Here is a 21,524-nt window from a genome sequence, read left to right as displayed (position 1 = left end):
GCGGGAGTGGAGACAGCAATAGAGGCAGAGATGATAGTGGTATTTGGTAAATGAGATGAAATATTCTAATAGTTTGTAATTCCATCGATTGAAAAATTAGGGTATGGTGAGATGCTAATCCGTACACTTCTGAACTTCCTAGGTGAAGATGGACTGCATTTTCGAACTCGGTGGGGTCGATTTACTCTAAGAAATGTTGAGACGGACGACAAATTAATTATAGATTAGAAAATATCGAAATGAGTAGGATTAGTTACTCAACTCCAGTAATGATAAATCTTGTTTTAGGTCATATTTTCGAAATGGTAGTGAATCCAATGTCGGTGCAGTCATTTCTTAGAGTAAATCGACCCCATAGAGTTCGAAAATGCACTCCATTTCCACCTCGGACATCCAGAAGTACCCGTAATCGTACCTGACCATACCCTAATTTATTCAAGTGATGAGACAAAAAGTAGTCACATGGAGCGACCTCTAAATCACCTCCGATCAAGCTAAAAAAATTTATGCACGTTATTGGATCATATTAAAATCATTTTAAGCTTGTGGAGCAACATTCTATTTTTTTCAACTTTTTTGGACCACTCTAATATACATATGTGTATATATACAGATATGTACATACATACATACATACATATATATACATATATATATATATACATACATATACATATATACATATATATATATATATATATACATATATACATATATACATATATGTATATATAGAAAGTCTACACCCCTTTTCAAAATTTTCACCTTTTGTTGCCTTATAGCCAGGAATGAAGTTGCATTAAATCAGACTTTTCACATCGTAACCCACAACTTCCAAGTGAAAAACAAATTCTGCAAATTTTAGAAAATGAATTAAAAACTACAGAACTAGAATATCTTGGTTGGATAAGAGTCCACCCCCCCCACCCCCCTTTATAACAACAATTGTAAATTAGCTCAGGTGTAACCAGTCACCTTCAAAATCACACACCAAGTTAATTGCCTTCCACCTATGTTAAGTTGTCATTATGCTGATTATTTCAGAATAAAACCAGCAATTCCTTTTGGTTTCCTCTGTTGGGTAGTGCATTTCACAGCAAAGACTCAACCATGAGCCCCCAAAGAGCTTTCAAAAGACCTCTGGGATAAAGTTGTGGAAAGGCCCAGATCAGGGGATGGGTATAAAAATATTTCAAGGCCTTGAATGTCCCTTGGAGCACAGTCAGGACAAACATTAAGAGGTGGAAGGCATATGGTACCACCAAGACCTTGCCGAGATCAGGTCATCCCTCGAAACTGGATGAACAAGCAAGGAGGAGACTCATCAGAGAGGCCATCAGGAATGGCAACTTTGAAAGTGCTACATGCCTTTATGGCAAAGACTGGTTACTGTGTACATGTGACAACAATATCCCAAACACTAACCAAGTCTGGCCTGTACGGTATGGTGGCAAGAAGGAAGCTATTACTCAAAAAAGCCCACCTTGAGTCCCGTTTGAGGTATACAAAAAACCACTCCGAGATTCTAAAGCAATGTGGCAAAAAGTTTTATGGTCTGACAAAAGCAAGATGGAACTTTTTGCAAAACATTACGTTTGGCGCATACCCAACCTATGACGTCACCCAAAGAACACCATCTCTACCGTGAAGCATGGTGGTGGCAGCATCATGTTATGGGGATGTTTATCATCAGCAGGGACTGGGGTACTTGTCAGGATAAAATGGAAATGGATGGAGCAAAATGCAGAAAAATCCGAGAGGAAAACCTGCTACCCCTGCAAGAAATTGAAGTTGGGACAGAACTTCACCTTTCATCTCGACAACGACCTGAAGCACACAGCCAAAGCTGCACTGGAGTGGCCAAGGAACAAAAAGATAAATGTCCTTCAGTGGCCCAGTCAGAGCCCCGACCTAAAACCATTTGAAAATCCGTGGCCTGACTTGAAGATTGCTGTCTATCAACTTTCCCCATGTAACTTCACCGAGGTTGAACAGTTTTGTGCAGAAGGATGGCCAAATATTGCCCAATCAAGGTGTGCAAAGTTGGTTGAGACCTATCCCAACAGACTCACAGCTGTTATGGCTATTAAAGGTGCTTCCACCAAGTATTAACTCGGGGGGGGGGGGGGTGAGGAACACTTATCCAAACAAGATATTTTAGTTTTGTATTTTTAATTAATTTTATGAAATTTGTAGAATATGTTTTTCACTTGGAAGTTGTGGGTTACGATGTGTAAATAAAGGTGGAAAAAGTCTGATTTAATGAAATTTAATTCCTGCCAATAAGGCAACAAAAGGTGAAAATTTTGAAAGGAGGCATAGACTTTCTATAGGCACGAGATATGTGTGTGTATGTGTGTGTGTGTGTGTGTGTGTGTGTGTGTGTGTATGTATGTATATATATATATATATATATATACATATTAATATATATATATATATATATATATATATATATATATATATATATGTATGTATATATATATATATATATATATACATATTAATATATGTCGAAACATGAGGTGTGTGTTGAGCACTCTGCTGATCCTCATTGGGCACCAGTCCACACCAAAGCTCACCTCCAACACAGGCTTTGGCCAGGTGACTGTTAAAGAGACAAATATTACATGGTCATCATCAGTTAAACATCAAACGGGACCACCGATCCGGATTTTGGGCTTATTTGCCCTCATCAGGATGGTATACTGATAAATATCGAACCACTGATGACCAATGGACTGCATGGACTGTTGTCCAATGGGGATCAGCGGAATGCTCGTCACACTCATGTTTCGATTTTCCCGCCGATCACAACACATGCTTTCTGGTTGAAATGGTTTGCACTTGCAGGAACAATTGTCTGAGTGGCAGGCGGATGGTTGTTCTGTCCGGATAATCGGCAGCGATACTCAACATAAGTCAGGAGTTGCATCTGATATATATATATATATATATATATATATATATATATATATATATATATATATATATATATATATATATATATATATATATATATATATATATATATACACACATACTCGACCGGTCAAAAGTTTTAGAACACCCCAATTTTTCCAGTTTGTACTGAAATTTAAGCAGTTTAATGTTTCAATGTACTCTGAAATTAAAACATAGAACAAATAAACAATTGCAGACAAAAAAAAAATCATGGAATCGTTTTGTTGAAGAAAATTTTATCGAAAAGTTTGACTCATCAAAGTAGCCACCTTTTGCAGATATAACAGCCGAACATACTCGTGGCATTCTTTCTACAATGGAAATCAAATATTATTAGGAAGGTTCTTCCCAAGACTGTTGCAGAAGCTCCCACAAATGTGTTGCACTTGTAGGTTGCTTTGCTTTCACCCTTCTGTCCAGTTCATCCCAAACCAGCTCTGGGGTTTAAGTCTGGAGACTGTGCTGGCCATTCCAGGATTTGAAGCCTTCCCTCTTGTTCTTTTCTTTTAAGGCAGTTCTGACATAGCCTGGAGGTATGTTTTGGGTCGTTATCTTGCTGCAGGATGAATCCCTGACCAACTCGGTGTAGACCAGAGGTTATTGCATGGCGCTGCAAAATGCTGTGGTTGCCATTTTGGTTCAGAATGTCAGTCACTCTGTGCAAGTCGCCAACTCTAGATCCAGCAAAAGAGCCCCAGATCATCACACTTCCTCCTCCATGTTTGACAGTTGGTGTCACACACTGAGGAACCATCCTTTCGCCGACTCGGCAATATACAAAAACCCTGCGTAATGAACCGAAGATTTCAAATTTTGATTCATCGGTCCATAACACCTTCTTCCAGTTTTCAGTAGTCCACTGGCGGTGCTTCATGGCCCGGGCAAGCCTCTTTTTCTTATTTTGCCATCTTAGCAATGGCTTTCTTACTGCCACTCGACCTGTCAAACCTGCAGCTCGAACTCTTCTCTTTACAGTTGAAACTGAGACTTCCTTCCTTCGAGCAGTGTTAAGCTGTGCTTGAAGCTGCTGTTCTGTGAGCCGCCTATCATGCAAGCTCTTGACTCTCAGAAACTTGTCTTCTGATTGTGTTGTGGCTTTGCGTCTGCCAGACCTCTTCCTGTCAGAGTTTCCTCCAGTTTCCAAGTGCCTTTTGATGGTGAAGGAAACTGTACTCACTGACACCTTGGCTCCTTTGCAAATTCTCGAAAGGGAAGACCTACACTTTTAAGGGTTATAATGGTCTGTGTGTGTTCCTTTGTTCATTGTCTTTTTCTTGCCATTATGATAGCAATATACTACTTCCTGCAGTGCAATATTGTCCAAACAATGCTTCAGAGGGTGGAGCAACACAGTCTGTTCCAACACTGCTTTTATACATACAGAGGGTTTGTAACTAATCAACAAAAGTTGGGACACCTGTAGGAATTGTTTGCATCAACTTTCAAGACATAATTTCCTTCCATTACTGCATAACAGCTGCAGTTGCTAACCCATTACTTGTTCCCTGAAAAGGGCCTTTTTAACAAGAGAAAAATTTTCATTATTTTTCAGTTTTTGGTAAGCTAAACTTTTTTCTTTTCTTTTTTTTTTACCTCTGGCAGTTTACCGCTTGGCTTTGTACCATTTCAGGTTATTCACTGTACTTGAACTGCTTAAATTTCAGTATAAACTGGAAAATGGGGGTGTTCTGAAACTTTTGACCTGTCGTGTATATATATATATATTTTTTTGTTACGAATTCACGCCCACCGGCATGCGATCGACCGTGTTTTTCTAATAGCAGCCGCGTCGCCCACCGGACGGACAATTCAGTTGTGACCTTCCGGAACAACGCCGGAACCCTGTCACGGGTGGGTTCTTAATCCCACCACGGTCTTGCCAATTTTCCACCCGCGCAAAATAGGGTCAATCGCCGAATATCGATTTTCCTAAGTACTCGCGTGGGTAGCCTACCGGGAAACTGTACCTCGACGCAGGTCGGCTTGGACATTAACCACTCAAGCAGTCCGTTCCGTTCTTCAGTGATAACCGAGCGGGTATTATGGCCCGACCTCGCCGGATCCGATTCTATTTAACGGGTATTTAAAGCCCAACGAATATTCCGCAATACGAGATGGCGTTCCAATAAGGTAAAGAGGACACGACGAACGGGGTACATTTAACCAAGCAGATTTATTTGCTACGACACACGTATACAGGGAATACTAAACACGCATGCAGTAAGCAATGCAAACACGTATATAGGCAACGAAAGCACTACAACCACAATAAGCAATTATCAATGTACAGCACTGACACAGTTCGACTTATAGATGGCGCCACCAACATTCATTCAAAAGAAAAGAAAAGACTACCCTCAAAGACAAGGGAGTCAGACAGGGTCCGTAGACCTTTATACCGTGGAGCCTTGGTGACCGAATGGGTCCCACGAGACCGTTGCAGGTTACCTGCACCCTCGTGGGGCCTTGATGGGCGAGTCACGACGTCTGTCGATATATATAGATAGATATATATATATATATATATATATATATATATATATATATATATATATATATATATATATATATATATATATATATCTTCTTCTTCTTTCGGCTCGCTCCCGTTAGGGGTCGCCACAGCGGATCAACCGTCTCCATTTTGCTCTATCCTCCACATCTTCCATTGACACTCCAACCACCCGCATGTCTGCCCTCACCGTATCCATGAACCTCTTCTTTGGCCTTCCTCTTCTCCTCCTGCCTGGCGGCTCCATCTTCAACATCCTTCTCCCGATATACTCCGCTTCCCTCCTGAGCACATGTCCAAAGCATCTCAATCTCGCCTCTCTCACTTTGTCTCCAAACCGTCCTACCTGTGCTGTCCCTCTAATATACTCATTCCTTATCCTGTCCATTCTCGTCACTCCCAACGAGAATCGCAGCATCTTTAACTCTGCCACCTCAAGCTCCGCTTCCTGTCTTTTTGTTAGTGCCACCGCCTCTAAACCATACAACATAGCTGGTCTCACTACCGTCTTATATACTTTCCCCTTCACTCTTGCAGCTACCCTTCTGTCACAAATCACTCCTGCAACTCTTCTCCACCCACTCCATCCTGCCTGCACTCTCTTTTTCACTTCTCTCCCACACTCTCCGTTACTTTGGACAGTTGATCCCAAGTATTAAAACCCATCCACCTTCCCCACCTCAACTCCTTGCAACCGCACCATACCACCACCGTCCCTTTCATTTACGCACATGTACTCCGTCTTACTCCGACTGACTATCATTCCCCTTCTCTCCAGTGCGTACCTCCACCTCTCGAGGCTCGCCTCAGCCTGCTCCCTACTCTCCCTACAGATCATGATGTCATCCGCGAACATCATAGTCCATGGGGACTCCAGTCTGATCTCGTCCGTCAACCTGTCCATCACCATTGCAAACAGGAAAGGGCTCAGAGTCGATCCTTGGTGCAATCCCACTTTTACCTTAAACTGGTCCGTAATTCCTACCGCACACCTCACCGCTGTCACACTGTCCTCGTACATATCCTGCACGATCCTCACATACTTCTCCACCACTCCCGACTTCCTCATACAATGCCACAACTCCTCTCTTGGCACCCTATCATAAGCTTTCTCTAAAACCACAAACACACAATGTAACTCCTTCTGGCCTTCCCTATACTTCTCCATCAACATTCTCAAAGCAAACATCGCATCAGTGCTTCTCTTTCCTGGCATAAACCCATATTGGTGCTCACAGATCGTCAACTCTCCTCTCAACCGAGCTTCCACTACTCTTTCCCACAACTTCATGGTGTGGCTGAACAACTTTATCCCTCTGTAATTTCCACAGCTCTGCACATCACCCCTATTCTTGAAAATCGGAACCAGTACACTTAATCTCCACTCCTCCGGCATCCTCTCACTTTCCAAGACTTTATTAAACAATCTGGTTAACAACCCCACTGCCATCTCTCCTTAGAACTTCCATGCCTCCACTGGGATACCATCTGGGCCAACCGCCTTTCCACTTTTCATCTTCTTCATAGCAGTCCTCACTTCATCCTTACTGATCCACCCCACTTCCAGATTCACTATCTCCACCTCTTCCAACCTTCTCTCTCTCATTTTCTTCATTCATCGGCTCCTCAAAGTACTCCATCCACCTTCTCAACACACTCTCCTCGCTCGTCAGCACATTCCCATTTTCGTCCTTTATCACCCTAACCTGCAGCACATCCTTCCCAGCTCGGTCCCTCTGTCTTGCCAATCGGTATAAATCCTTTTCCCCTTCTTTTGTATCCAACTTCTCATACAGCTCGTCATATGCCTTTTCCTTGGCCTTTGCCACCTCTCTTTTTGCCTTTCGCCGCCACTCCTTGTACTCCTGCCTACTTTCTTCATCTCTCTGACAATCCCACTTCTTTTTCGCCAACCCCTTCTTCCTTGTACTTTCCTCTACTTCCTCATTCCACCACCAAGTCTCCTTATCTTCCTTTCTCTGTCCAGATGTCACACCAAGTACCTTCCTTGCTCTCTCCCTCACAACTTCTGCTGTCGTTGCCCAATCATCCCACCCATCTTTACCACCATCCAACACCTGTCTCACCTCCTCCCTAAATTTCATGCAACAGTCTTCCTCCTTCAGCTTCCACCATCTGGTCCTTGGTTCAGCCCTCACTCTCTTCCTCAACCTCACCTCTAAAGTCATCCTACAGACCACCAATCGATGCTGTCGAGCTACACTCTCCCATTGCCACCACCTTACAGTCACTAATCTCTTTCAGGTTGCATCTCCTGCTTAAGATGTAATCCACATGTGTGCACTTTCCTCCACTCTTGTATGTCACCCTGTGTTCCTCCTTCTTCTTGAAATACGTATTTACCACTGCCATTTCCATTCTTTTTGCAAACTCTACCACCATTTGCCCTTCCACATTTCTCTTGTTGAGACCGTACCTACCCATCACCTCCTCATCCTCTTTATTCCCTTCCCCAACATGCCCATTGAAATCTGCTCCAATCACCACTCTTTCATCCTTGGATACACTCTCCACCACTTCATGTAACTCACTCCAGAAATCTTCTTTATACTCCATCTCACACCCCATATGTGGGGCATATGCACTGATGACATTCATCATCACCCCTTCAATTTCCAACTTCACACTCATCACTCGGTCAGACACTCTCCTCACCTCCAATACCCTCTTGACATAATCTTCCTTCAGGATTACCCCGACACCATTTCTCCTCCCATCCACACCATCGTAGAACAGTTTGAAACCACCTCCAATGCTCCTAGCCTTACTCCCCATCCGCTTGGTCTCTTGTACACACAGTATGTCCACCTTTCTTCTCTCCATCATATCAGCCAACTCTCGCCCTTTGCCAGTCATCGTCCCAACATTCAGAGTTCCAACTCTCACCTCCACACTTCTACCCTTCCTCCTCTCCCACTGCCTCCGGACTCGCCTTCCCAATCTCCTTCTCCTCCTTCGCCCAGCAGTCGCACAATTTATACATATATATACTTCGCCTCGCAGTATATATACATATATTAGCAGGGGTACCCAGAACGCGTTGCCCGGTATATTTTTGTGGGCCGAAAACACTTCCTACACCCTCTCAGGAATGGGGTCAGGGATCATTCACTATTACCTTTCACGGAGCTACAAAGGTTTAGGCACCATCGAGTGATTTTAAAATGAACCGTCATGGTAACCTGTCCAACTCATAATCCTGTGAGATTTGCAGAAACCCCATGGAATTGCAACCGTCAAGTGTCAAGTGTCCAAGACCGTGAGACCTGAAACCAAGAGATCGCAAAATCAACTTCACACACAGAGAAATGTATTGTACCCGATAGGCTGGACACAAAGTCCTGTTACCCTTCCCCTTCCTCTCCGCCCCCCCCCCCCCAATCATTATCACCATCATCTATCCTGGTACGTTTCACGTATATACATATATAATATAATCTCCATTATAATACCAAGCTTGCACACTAAAAACTCGGCTCGCTGTCACACTATCCCTATGAAATTGCTGTGGCACTTCGTGGACATGCCAACAATGTTTGGGAAGTCTTGGCGTTCCATAATACCACTTGCATTTTGCACAATGCGTATTTTTGTCATTCCCCGTGTACGGTCTGCCGTCTGCTACCAGCTATGTTGTACTGCTATCCCGTGCATGTGCACGGGTATCGCTAGTATGTATGTATATATATATATATATATATATATATATATATATATATATATATATATATATGTATATATATATATATGTATATATATATATATATATATATATATATATATATATATATATATATATATATATATATATATATATATATATATATATATATATATATATATATATATATATATATATATATATATATATATATATATATATATATATATATATATATATATATATATGCTCTTGTTCATGTTAATATTTGGATTTTGATGACAGTAAAAGTCTTGTGTATTCATTGTTTACATTTATACCTCTTGTGTGCTCATTATATTCATTTATCAGGTTCTGCGGAGGGGGTAATGGGACTGTCAAAACACCTTGTCGATAATTGACGAAGAGGCACATTGTAAAAATGTTACCTGAGAAGTAGAACAGCCTTTTTATAGCAATTTTTCCCTGCTGAGCAGGGGTTAGCTTTTATGCAGGCTCCATGCAATCATGGTTCCCTTCTTGAGGAAATGTTTTTTTTTTTTATGGCAGGATGCCATTCCTGACGCCAACCCTGGTCACCTCTTCCGACACACAGGGATATGGTACACCTATTCTAACCGGGGCATAGACTGGGACCAGTGCACTGGTACTCATTTCAACAACCTCAGAAGGATGACAGGCTGAGTCAACCCCCTGGTGTTAATTCAGTGGCCAACGGGGCTCAAACTCACGACCCAAGGCAGGCCTTGCATTTTCAAAATCGGACGGAGGTGATAAATCGGCCTTGTCATGTGGGGTGAGGGGGTTGATTTTTGCCCACGGGGCTGATTTTAAAATTGCTTCAAAATCTTGTGAATTAGTTTTTGTAAATTGTTTTAACATGTGGTCCAAATTGACCAATGTCCGTACAAACTGAACTGCCAAAGAATCTGAATAAACTGAGCCTAATCCTAACTATGTAATTTCAAAATGTACCTTAAACGGCCCTTCTTTGGGCCAAACACAAAGTTCTGAGAAAAAGAACTTTCTGCTCAAGCACAGTACTTTCCCACAATCCTTTTCATAAAAAGTATTAGAACTAAGTTGTCTTTGTTGTTGTGGATTATTACCTGTAATGACAAATGTTCTGACAATTTGCATGAATGATGTGCCGGTACAATACATTACATGTCTGCCATCGAACTGGGACCATTCAAGTATTACGTACACAAGTCCAACCCATTTCTCCCCTCGGACTAGCCCACTGTGTTCAATATATACATGGGGAAAAATCTTGACTTTTCACTGCCATTACCTTGTCATGTAGGTTGTACTTGAATATCCAGACCTGGATCCACCAGTAACGTAGTAATAATGTCAAAAGATTTATTCTCGCAACAAATTTAAAACTTTATTCACTGCAAAGCTGAATGACCAAAAAAAAAAATCTGAACAGTCACAAATTTAATGAGTTTATTGATGCATTTCTGTCTCAACAAAACTAATTTATCTGCAAGTATCTCTCTCTCTCCAGTCCAATAACATAACAGATACATGTGTTCAGTACATTCTGCCAAATACTAAGTAACTTTAGTATTGATGAAAATCTTCAGGCAGAAACCCCCAAAAGTCACTATCATCAGACTCATCAGATAATTGTGAAAGAGATTCATCCCCTGAGCTGCCTGAAGATAAGTCGAACACAACAGTATTCTCATAATCTGTGGAGATGGCTTCAACCATGTCATTGTCCGTTTCTTGCGTCCAAAAGGAGACCAATGGTGTTGAACAAATGTTTTGTTTTGCCATACAGGTAATCTTAGCTTTTTTTATCAATTTTTTTAAAATAATAATTTTTTTTAATTTTTTTTTTTCACAGCTTAATTTTATGGGGCCGATAAAAAGACCCCCTGAAAATTGACCACCGGGTCGATCACGGGGGCGAGGCCGATCGGCCTCGTCAAAATGCAAGCCATGCCTAGGATTCCAAGCCAGCTACCCTAACCACTAAACCAACACCAGGCTATCTATCTTAGAAGTAGAATTAGATGTCATTCTTTGAATGGATGCTCGTGAATGTACCATTGATGTTTCTGGGTTAAGTTTGATCCCGGATCCATAAATATGGTACTGCCAGGAAGAAGAACAAGATGTACTGCTAACTGTGATAAGCTGCTGGTCAGGAAGAAGATGTTCAGTATATTTGCTCGGTTTATTTGTATTTAAATGTCTGGTAACCGTTTTTTATTTATTTATACATATGTGTAAGTGAATATAACTGTTATTAATGAAAAAGGCTTTGGCACGATAGAGTGATTAAAACAAAATAAAAAATAAAAAAAATATTTGAACTTTGTTTTTTAATTTTCGAAATTTTTTTTTTGCCTAAAGCACTCACTGACGAACCTCTGAACGTTTGACGAAGATCTGTTCAGCCATTTATGAGAAAAATGCTGACACACACAAACAACACAGAGACAAATGGCGCTCTTATCGTATTGATACACATATAAAGGATGCTGCACAAACTGTACATACAGTACATACACACTTTTAGTATTAATTCTTGGACTGCTGTGAGTATGTTATGTTTTTACAATACATAAGAAGGATATTCAAAAAGTTAGATAAACATGAACGTTGCAAGCATATGACAGTGCAAAGCAGTGCAACAAAAAATGGTTTGGATAAGTTGGGTTCTCACTCACTTTGGGACCCTGTGAACCCCACTTCCCAGGGTTTCCAAAAGGGCCCTGGAGAAATCAAGCAAGGCAAAATGATAAAGCTCAATACCTCAATTGCACCAACTGACATGCGAATTTAGTACAATTTACAAGCATGAACATTGGACGGACATCACAACACCTTTTTAAAAACTCACCTCTATTCCCAGCAGCCCATTCCGCCCGTGTGGGCCTCTCTTCCCAGGCAGGCCCTAAATCAGACAGAATGGTTGGCAAAACTCACCTTTACATAATCCTCCAACAATTTTCATGTATCTTTCTGTCAACCTACCACCGGATATTTGTACAAGAAAAATAGCATTACCCCACGAGTGTCGGGGGAAATTGTACTTTGGTTACAGTTAGCAGATGGATGAATATAGGCCAAGGTTGTGAGCCAAAAAACACTGAGTCCATTAAAATCTGAGGCCAATTCAAAGGAAAGGAAAGCAGAGTACATCAACATCAATCATGTATCAATCACAGCAGAGCTCGACAGCTTATTCACTCAGACCAAAGTTGTTTTCCATGGTCCGATGAGTAATAGTGACATCAAGTATAATTATTGCATAGTGGAAAATATGGAACCTCTATTATGAAAATTAGAGTTGACAGGTTGAAAGTCAGTCATTGTAAAATGTACCATTGGTGTATATTCAAATTGTGAAGCCCTGGCTGTTCTTAATTATTCGGTTACGAAACACCATCGATTCTTGTAGATGTTTCCCATATGCAGGCTTGTTCTTGCTTTATAATCTGAGATTGCTGATTGACCTTGCAAATTGCCCCCGGTGGAAAGATTGCCATTTTTGTGCAATATCAATACCACCGAGTTCACAGAGACTTTTTTTTTAACCAAAGAGGAGGAATTATAACATGACATTAATTACTATTTTATTTTGGCTTCAATGCAAATTCACACAGCCAGGCTGATATAATTGACTTGGTTAGTGTTCCAAAAGTAATTTAGGAAGAGGTTTTGGGCATGGGTTATTATATACTGTTAAAATCAACAAGAAAAAGCTTTAAAGGCATTTAAATACTGTATCTTTCGGCATACAAGTCAATACGTTTCTTCCTGGAAATCCGGGCCTCGACTTGTGCTCAGAATCGACTCGTCGATGGGTATAAACATTGAATTGCATAAATGAAAATTTTTTGACAGTTTGAGCGGTCAAATTTTGTTCCCGACCTCTGCCAAACTCCACTCCTCTTGAGCTGCTTAAAAGCATGGGGTGTTCAATGTTCCGCAGCTTGGTTGGGTTTTCTTCTGCGGCTTGGTTTTTGACTGGGCTGGTGGCATACAGATCGGGCGGAGTGCAAAGTGCGATATTTTTTGAAATAAATTGTGTAATTGTTAATTGAAAGCGCACTACAGAAATCATTGCCTGGAACGTTTGCTGATTGGGTGAGCAATTAAATGTTAATCCACTCACTGATGCACGTGAAATTATCCAATCAACAATGAGCACGCACCCACCAATTCCGTTTGATCCACCCCTTTCAATCCTAATCACATGTATCCATTCTCAATACATCATCTCAAAAATACCTCCTGTAAAGTCACGCGAGTTGTACGACGGTACATGCCAGCTTTTAAGTTGGAAGTTGTTAAGTTCACTGAGTAAAACGGCAGGAATATGGTAGGAAATGCGGTGTCAGCGAGAAATGTAATTTGTTTTTAAGTACTGTACTGTACCTCCATATGATAAGAAACATGTTGAAAAACTATTCACAGTCCAAATTTATCCGAAAGGACATCCCACAAAGTAATCCTACTGTTAATTTGCAATTGGTCACCGGCTTTGACACCAATACAAATTTTTATTATGGCCCATAGGCATCAAAAAGCCATATATACATATATATTGTGGTGGTTGACCAAATTCGCAAACCACCATTCAGGTCCCTTAGGTGAGATATCTCGGTAAGTATATGTGTAGTTAGGCCCAAACCCGTTGTCTAGAGGGAATAAATGTCATTCATGCGTGCTGCGACTCTTCAGGATAGCCGTTTTTCTTTTACTATCTTTATTTTGGACCAACCGCCATTATTACCACCACCAACGACGTCTCAACAGTCATCACAACATCAACCACCCACCACAACGCCGCTTCACCACAACAGCCACGACCTTTACCGTCACACCTCGCAACCGTCGCATCGCCACCGTTCTTGCGCCGCTTGTGGGTACCGGTATTGGACTCGTGCAGGGCGCGCACCGAACAGCGTGTACAAAACATCACGGACTTTCCGCAGAAAAACGGATCAAAAACGACTCACGCCCACTTTTGTTCCGTCCAATCGGTGAGCGAGGGGCAATTTGGCCCCGCCTCCAGGGCGTTGGAGGGCGGTCGCTATATGCAAATTCATGGATCAAAAAGCATTCACGCCCACTTTTTCTCGGGCCAATGGGGAGCGAGGTGAAAGGTCGAAGGCAGGGGGTCAAAGGCGAAGCCACGGGGCTTATATAAGTGGCTGCGTTCGTCAGAAAGGTGGTGTGCGTTGGAAAGAGTGAGTTCGGAGTTCAAGAGAGTCGTCGGTGGAGCTGGAAGGAAGTTGCGCGTTGGAACGAGCTGTGCGTTGGAACGAGTTGTCGGCAGAGCTGTGGAGAGGTGGCGGCGGCGAAGACGGACGAGGGGGTGCTCGCGTCGGTGCCGGGAGCTGAAGGCGGGAGGCCGACGGTGCGACCTGGTCGAGGTGGAGACGCTCGTCGCGGGACCCGAGACGGAATAAAAATCCTCCTTCCCCCGAGCATCAGCAACCCCCTCCTATTTCCCCCCGCGCTGAGATAGTGCGACAAAGGGGGCCCCTTTTCCCACCCCCTACCAGACACTGTCCGCGAAGCCCGCGGAGTTGGGGCACCATCGCCACTTCGCGCCTCATCATCAGACGGGTAGGCCCGACCCGGTCTCGGCCCCCCAAATGAGTATCGAAACCCATTTGGAGGCGTGCAGGAGCCCTGTTGACGGGCTTGGGAGCGTGGCTGCGAAAGGTGAGTATCGCTGAGTGGGTACCCCGGGCACCAGGCTAGTCGGCCGTGGCAGGCCAAGGGCCCATGGGGGGCCGGGATAGCATAGTGGGCACGGGTGCGCCTGCTTGGTGCGGGGGCCCGGGGCGCCATTAGCCACGTGGGCAGTGTTGTGGGCAAGGGTGACCCTCGGAAAGGGGCCTGGGAAGCCAGCCTGCCACGTGTGCGTTTCAGGGGAGGTGCCATAGGGGGAACTCCCCGGTGTTAGGGAGCTGGTAGGCTCGGAGGCAGTGTAGTGCCCGGGGGTGCCATAGCGGGAGATTCGGCAGAGGGTCGTGCCTGCCAAAGGGGGCCACGTGTCCCAGCCATGAGACCGTGTGAAGGCACGGAGAGAAAATTGGGGGGGCGAGGCCCGAAATTGTGAGGACACCAACACAGGCGACGGGAATCTGGGTTGTTAGAACCAATAGTTTAAGCGAGAGGCGCTTGTTGAAAGCCCCGGGGTAGTTTAACAGTTAAATGGATAGGGTAGATTAGGAAGTGTACCCCTCCGCACCATCCATCCCCTCGCTCTCGTTGTGGGCCGCTGGACCCACTTTGTGTTATAGATCGCTGAACTCTGGGGAGGCCATTCTGAGGCTTCGTTGGGCCTCGGCACAGGACGTTAGCTCTCCCTTGTTCCCCTCCGGGAAGGGAACGTAGGGGTTGGGAGTAGGCTAGGTGACAGAATAGGTTAGCCGAACAAGGACAGTACAGGGGGTTAGGGGACGATTTATAGTGGGGGAGTAAAAATAAAAACAACAAAAAAATAAGTTGGGGCTAAATTGGGGTTTGACAAATTAAGGGAGTGGGTATGTACAGTGACAGGCAAAGGCGATAGGTTGGGAGGGAGACAGGTAGGTAGGTCCGAGCCCACCTTCCAAGTGGCCAGCACCACCGCACTCCCTCCACCAACCTCCACTGAACGGCAAAGGCTGGCCAACTTCATCGACTGGCCGTGTTTTGCTTCAAGGCGGAGGCCGGCCAACTTCATCGGCAGCTGTTGTTTTGCTGCAAGGCCTGTGCCATCGGCTGGCCGTGTTTTGCTTCAAGGCCTGTGCCGGCCACTTCATCTGCCGGCTGGCTGTTTTTCTGCAAGGCCTGTGCCGGCCAGTTCATCTGCCGGCTGTGTTTGCCTGCAGCGGCCTTCTTCTGCGGGCTGTGTTTGCCTGCTGCCTTTGCCATGCCATGCCCACTGCCCATGTTCACCAGCCCCGTTCAATTTTTGCTTTGCCCCCCCCCCCCTGTTCATTTCCATGTGCGCCAGGATCCGCAAGGCAACAGTTTGCAAGCTGCGAGAACTGCCCCGTTGGCAGCTACAACACGGGCCTGCAGTGGCGGCCCGTGCACCGTGTTTGTGTTCATCCATCCATTCGTGTGTTCATTGCGTGTGCCACTTGAGCTGGCACGGAGGCTACGTTTGTGCGGCCCATGCACCGTTGTGGTTCACTGCGTTCAGTTCAAAAGGGAAGGCCTTGGACTGCGTGTGAGCAGCCAGCCACGTTCCCTGTCACCTGCATTGTTTTGAGCCAGAGACTGCATGCGAGCAGCCTGGCTCCCTGTTAACTGCTTTCTTTTTGCAGAGCTCATTGATCCTGGGCCATGGTTTGGTGTAAAATTTGTAAGTTAAGGTTAAGATGTACTGTAAATATGAGTGCGCCCCCGGCATGTCTGTCCTAGCGCCGGCAATTTTATTTAAGTCGTCCGTGTGAGTGAGTTTGTTTAGGTAGTTACGCAGCCCTCAGGTTATTTATTTTGGGGACACGAATACCATGAATGTCGCACTCAGGGATCCGTAGGTAAAATGTACTAGGGGAAAACTACACATGATGGCACACGAAAATTTGACGACTCGGGACGAGTCTGTAAAAAGGGGAGGGGGTAGTGTTGTGGTTGACCAAATTCGCAAACCACCATTCAGGTCCCTTAGGTGAGATATCTCGGTAAGTATATGTGTAGTTAGGCCCAAACCCGTTGTCTAGAGGGAATAAATGTCATTCATGCGTGCTGCGACTCTTCAGGATAGCCGTTTTTCTTTTACTATCTTTATTTTGGACCAACCGCCATTATTACCAGCACCAACCACGTCTCAACAGTCATCACAACATCAACCACCCACCACAATGCCGCTTCACCACAACAGCCACGACCTTTACCGTCACACCTCGCAACCGTCGCATCGCCACCGTTCTTGCGCCGCTTGTGGGTACCGGTATTGGACTCGTGCAGGGCGCGCACCGAACAGCGTGTACAAAACATCACGGACTTTCCGCAGAAAAACGGATCAAAAACGACTCACGCCCACTTTTGTTCCGTCCAATCGGTGAGCGAGGGGCAATTTGGCCCCGCCTCCAGGGCGTTGGAGGGCGGTCGCTATATGCAAATTCATGGATCAAAAAGCATTCACGCCCACTTTTTCTCGGGCCAATGGGGAGCGAGGTGAAAGGTCGAAGGCAGGGGGTCAAAGGCGAAGCCACGGGGCTTATATAAGCGGCTGCGTTCGTCAGAAAGGTGGTGTGCGTTGGAAAGAGTGAGTTCGGAGTTCAAGAGAGTCGTCGGTGGAGCTGGAAGGAAGTTGCGCGTTGGAACGAGCTGTGCGTTGGAACGAGTTGTCGGCGGAGCTGTGGAGAGGTGGCGGCGGCGAAGACGGACGAGGGGGTGCTCGCGTCGGTGCCGGGAGCTGAAGGCGGGAGGCCGACGGCGCGACCTGGTCGAGGTGGAGACGCTCGTCGCGGGACCCGAGACGGAATAAAAATCCTCCTTCCCCCGAGCATCAGCAACCCCCTCCTGTTTCCCCCCGCGCTGAGATAGTGCGACAAAGGGGGCCCCTTTTCCCACCCCCTACCAGACACTGTCCGCGAGGCCCGCGGAGTTGGGGCACCATCGCCACTTCGCGCCTCATCATCAGACGGGTAGGCCCGACCCGGTCTCGGCCCCAGGCTCGCCTCATCCTTGAGGGTGTTCTTTTTCTTGGTTTTGGGTATGTGTTGTCGGCGCCGTTTGTGAAGTAGAATTGCATAAGTGTTGCCGTGTGCTCGGTAGTCGGATAGCTCTGCATTGTGTCTTTGCTTTTACATTTGCTTTTTGTGTAAAATTGCATTGTGTTTCTTTTCCTTTTACATGTGCTTTTGGTGGAATTGTATATGTGTGCTTTCCGTTCATCGCGAATAAATGTGCTTTATGTTGAACTGTTTTCCCGCTTCGCTTCGTCATTTCTTTCATTGAATCCCCATCTTGCTTCACGTAAAGGGTTGGTCCTGGGCTAAGACGCCCGATAATTAATCGAACCGTCGAGGCCGACGAATAACACCGCTCGGTTATCCCGATAGTACGGAACGGGTCGCTTAAGTGGCCCGTGTCCGAAGTCGACCTGCGGCGAGGTGCGATCGCCCGGTCTACCCTCCGTGTGGGTACTTTGGTAGGTCGAATTTGGCGAGCAACCCTATCCCACGCGGGGGCCGATTGGCTCGATCGCGGTGAGACCGAAAGGTCCACCCGTGACTGGTTCCCGGCGTTAGTCCGAGAGGGTCACGACTGGATTGTCCGTCCGGTGGGCGACGTGCCGCAATTCGAGTTACGTGGCCGTTCGCACGCCGGCGGGCGCGAATCCGCGACAATATATATATATATATATATATATATATATATATATATATATATATATATATATATATATATATATATATATATATATATATGTATATATCAAACAAACAGTTTCAAATGGAGCACCTCGCCACCATTACATAGTATAAATTGCATCAGATGTGTTAATAAATGGGAATTGTTGCTCCCCGCTTGCCGGCTCGATGACAGAAGATGCCATTGCATTTTTGCCGCCTCCATCCCTACCCCGTTTAGAATCCCGTGCGGGCATGGCCAACTTGCTCGTTCAAATAATATGCACAAAACAGCTCATTAATATTCATGACACTGGAAGTAGCTAATTGGCAATGCATTGCGACAGTGTCATTGCGAAATTAACAGTGTTCTGACTGTGACGTTTTGCTCACTATCACTCTTGATCTCGCTTCATCTTCTACTCCAAATCGATTTATCTATGAACCAAGTTTTTTTTAAGAAAGAAAATAGGGAAATTAGTCAATTCGACTTATTCTTCACATCGACTTGTATGCCAAAAATATGGTATACATCGTGATGGTTCTGGGAACCAAGACCTCACCCCCCCCCCCCAAGGTAATGGTACACAACATTTAGTGGTTCCCGAGTTAGTTATTTCATTATTACGTGTCCCAGATAGGATCCTCCCTTGTGTCTAGTGGGTAGGGAAATATGCTTTGGATGGGATTAGGTAGGTTTCTCCTCTTTCACTTTCTTTTATCCATTGTGAATTCACTTTCTTTACAAGCACCATATTCAAATCAGCTCCCACCAAATTCTAACCGTCACTCTGCTCCGCTATAGCGCCTTCTGGCTTACCATTTCATTTCAATCCTTTCGCTACGATCCACAACCATCTCGCCTGTTCAATACGTCATGGGCGCATTGTTCCCCGCGATCACCATGCTGCATCCAACACCCACCACTGAAATCCGGTTCTGCCACCAACAAAGCCTCACTTCACCAAGACAAAGACACATCAACAACCTGCACTGACCACCTCGTTGTGCCTTCCTGCCGTTGATGCCTTTGCTGGGCAATTGTGTGGCAAATTGGGGGGGGGGGGCTGCATTTAGCCCCATATTAATTCAGAAGATGATGTGCATGGCCAGACCGAAATACAAATGGGATGGTTTCTCAAGCTGCAAGCTTGGAGGTAGTGTGACGTCACGCAAAGCAAGCTCAGGACCAAAGGGAGTGCTGCACTCAGGGCGCAGGAGGCGGAGTGTGACTTATTCCCTGCATCCATGCCTCCGGAGGGCGGGGCATCAACCCCGACCTCCGCCAAACTCAATTCCTCTCGAACTGCTTAAAAGCATGGGATGTTCCATGTTCCGCAGCTTGGTTGGGTTTTCTTCTGCGGCTTGGTTTTTGACTGGACTGGTGGTATGTGGATTGGGCGGAGTGCATTGGAAAGATGGGTGGGACAAGTATGCTGTCTATACGAGTGCACAGGGAGACGCATAAGAGCTATCACCGAGGGCAAAGCGAAGAGCCCGATCAACCGTTGTTTTAAGAGCGAACTACTGAAATGCACCCTGTTTATTCTTCCTCCAAGCCCATCACACTTTCACCTTTTTACTACACACTGTGACACTCCTCAGTTCCCACTTCCCTTCCCTACACTTGAGATCGTCCTGGGCTCACGAGTCCATGTTGGGAGAGAGAGGCTGACAATATGCCTCAAATCTCTCTGTCTCTGTCTCATCTACCATCCTCAGAAATGTGACTGATTGGCACCATTGTAATGTGTTGCGGAAGTAAGATGTATAAGAGGCTATTATAGCGGGTTAAATCTGCACTGTCTCTTTTGTCTTTTGCTGCACCCACAAAAATGAATGCGTCTGCTGCATGGATCACTGTAAATAAAACTCTTGGCTTGAATGTACCATATGACTTTCCTCCCATGTTCCTAGTGTCTTTTCCTTATTGATCCAGCGCAATCCGCACTCTTGGTAGACGGGAAGTTTTACCCCAATTGATTTGCTCCAGTTTAGCCAGTGGTGCACTCTCTGTTCCACTCGGCAGTAATCTGAGTGTGCGCTGAGAGCACGAACCTCGATTGGTTAGGCCAATTCAGGAGGTAAATGGGATAAGACGGTGGACCGTCAGACTTGACCATTCCAGTTGATATTCGTGGTTACTTCACAACCTGCTGGGCCGTGAAGCTGTCTGCAGCACGTCGGCCTGCAGGGCAGGGCATTCGGGAGGAATCCGAGTACTTCCCCTTGTGGTAAGCCCCAAATCCCGGTACCGTAACAATATAATTGATGAGCAAGATAATCATTCATCTTTGTTTTTCCTGCTTTTTGAAACACATACCAACTTACGATCCACTCACCCGAAGCCCCGGAAGTCCATAAAAGCCAGGTTCACCTTTCTCACCCTTTGAGAAAAAAAATTATAGAGATGGTATTAAGAAAAGAAATAATGAACAATTATTTATCTATCAATTGAAAATTACGATGGATGATTAACAATCAGTGACATGAAATTATTTATGGTTGCAGTCTGATGTGTTTTGTTGAAGCACTTACACATCTGGTTATCTTTAACAACACGAAATATATTTGAAAACGCAATTAATGTATAATTGTTTAATTCACCAAGTATTTGCTCATTATGTGTGGGATAATTAATGCTTAAACACAATGTCAAATATTCAAAACAGCATGGGAAGCTCATAGATTTTCCTAAAATTTTGGCTGTAATGAAAAGACCTTTTAGTGAAATTATAACAAAAAACAATTATTAATAAATACAGATTATGTTTTACCGATTATTAGTTTGTCTCAATTTTTTTAACAATTCTGGTGTGTGTGTGTGTGTGTGTGTGTGTGTGTGTGTGTGTGTGTGTGTGTGTGTGTGTGTGTGTGTGTGTGTGTGTGTGTGTGTGTGTGTGTGTGTGAGAGTGAGAGTGAGAGTGAGAGTGAGAGTGAGAGTGAGAGTGAGAGTGAGAGTGAGAGTGAGAGTGAGAGTGAGAGTTCATTGATGGGTTTAATCAAAAGACAGTACCTTGTACTTCACAAACAC

General features: G+C 44.7%; 1 protein-coding gene and 1 long non-coding RNA gene across 16 annotated transcripts in view; one reads left to right on the top strand and one right to left on the bottom strand.

The window, feature by feature from the left end:
- LOC147026699 (uncharacterized) overlaps window positions 1-21,524 on the bottom strand; it is a 506,204-nt gene that overhangs the window by 302,996 nt on the left and 181,684 nt on the right. For all 15 annotated transcript variants that reach the window (XR_015058478.1, XR_015058480.1, XR_015058479.1 and 12 more), the window contains 3 exons: window positions 20,833-20,877; window positions 12,019-12,072; window positions 11,846-11,890 (listed from right to left, as the gene is read on the bottom strand). Coding sequence is in view for 12 of the 15 variants with exons in the window: in XM_085882416.1 (XP_085738542.1) it covers window positions 11,846-11,890; window positions 12,019-12,072; window positions 20,833-20,877 (144 nt within the window). In the remaining 3 variants the exon portion in view is untranslated. The remainder of the gene's footprint in view (window positions 1-11,845; window positions 11,891-12,018; window positions 12,073-20,832; window positions 20,878-21,524) is intronic.
- LOC147026702 (uncharacterized) overlaps window positions 1-21,524 on the top strand; it is a 68,977-nt gene that overhangs the window by 9,918 nt on the left and 37,535 nt on the right. The gene's annotated exons all lie outside the window — the stretch shown is intronic.

This window comes from Eptatretus burgeri, chromosome 5 (assembly GCF_056783735.1).
Source record: "Eptatretus burgeri isolate ZD-2024b chromosome 5, Ebu_testis_v1, whole genome shotgun sequence".
NCBI lineage: Eukaryota > Metazoa > Chordata > Myxini > Myxiniformes > Myxinidae > Eptatretus > Eptatretus burgeri.
This window is presented reverse-complemented; position numbering and strand designations above follow the sequence as displayed.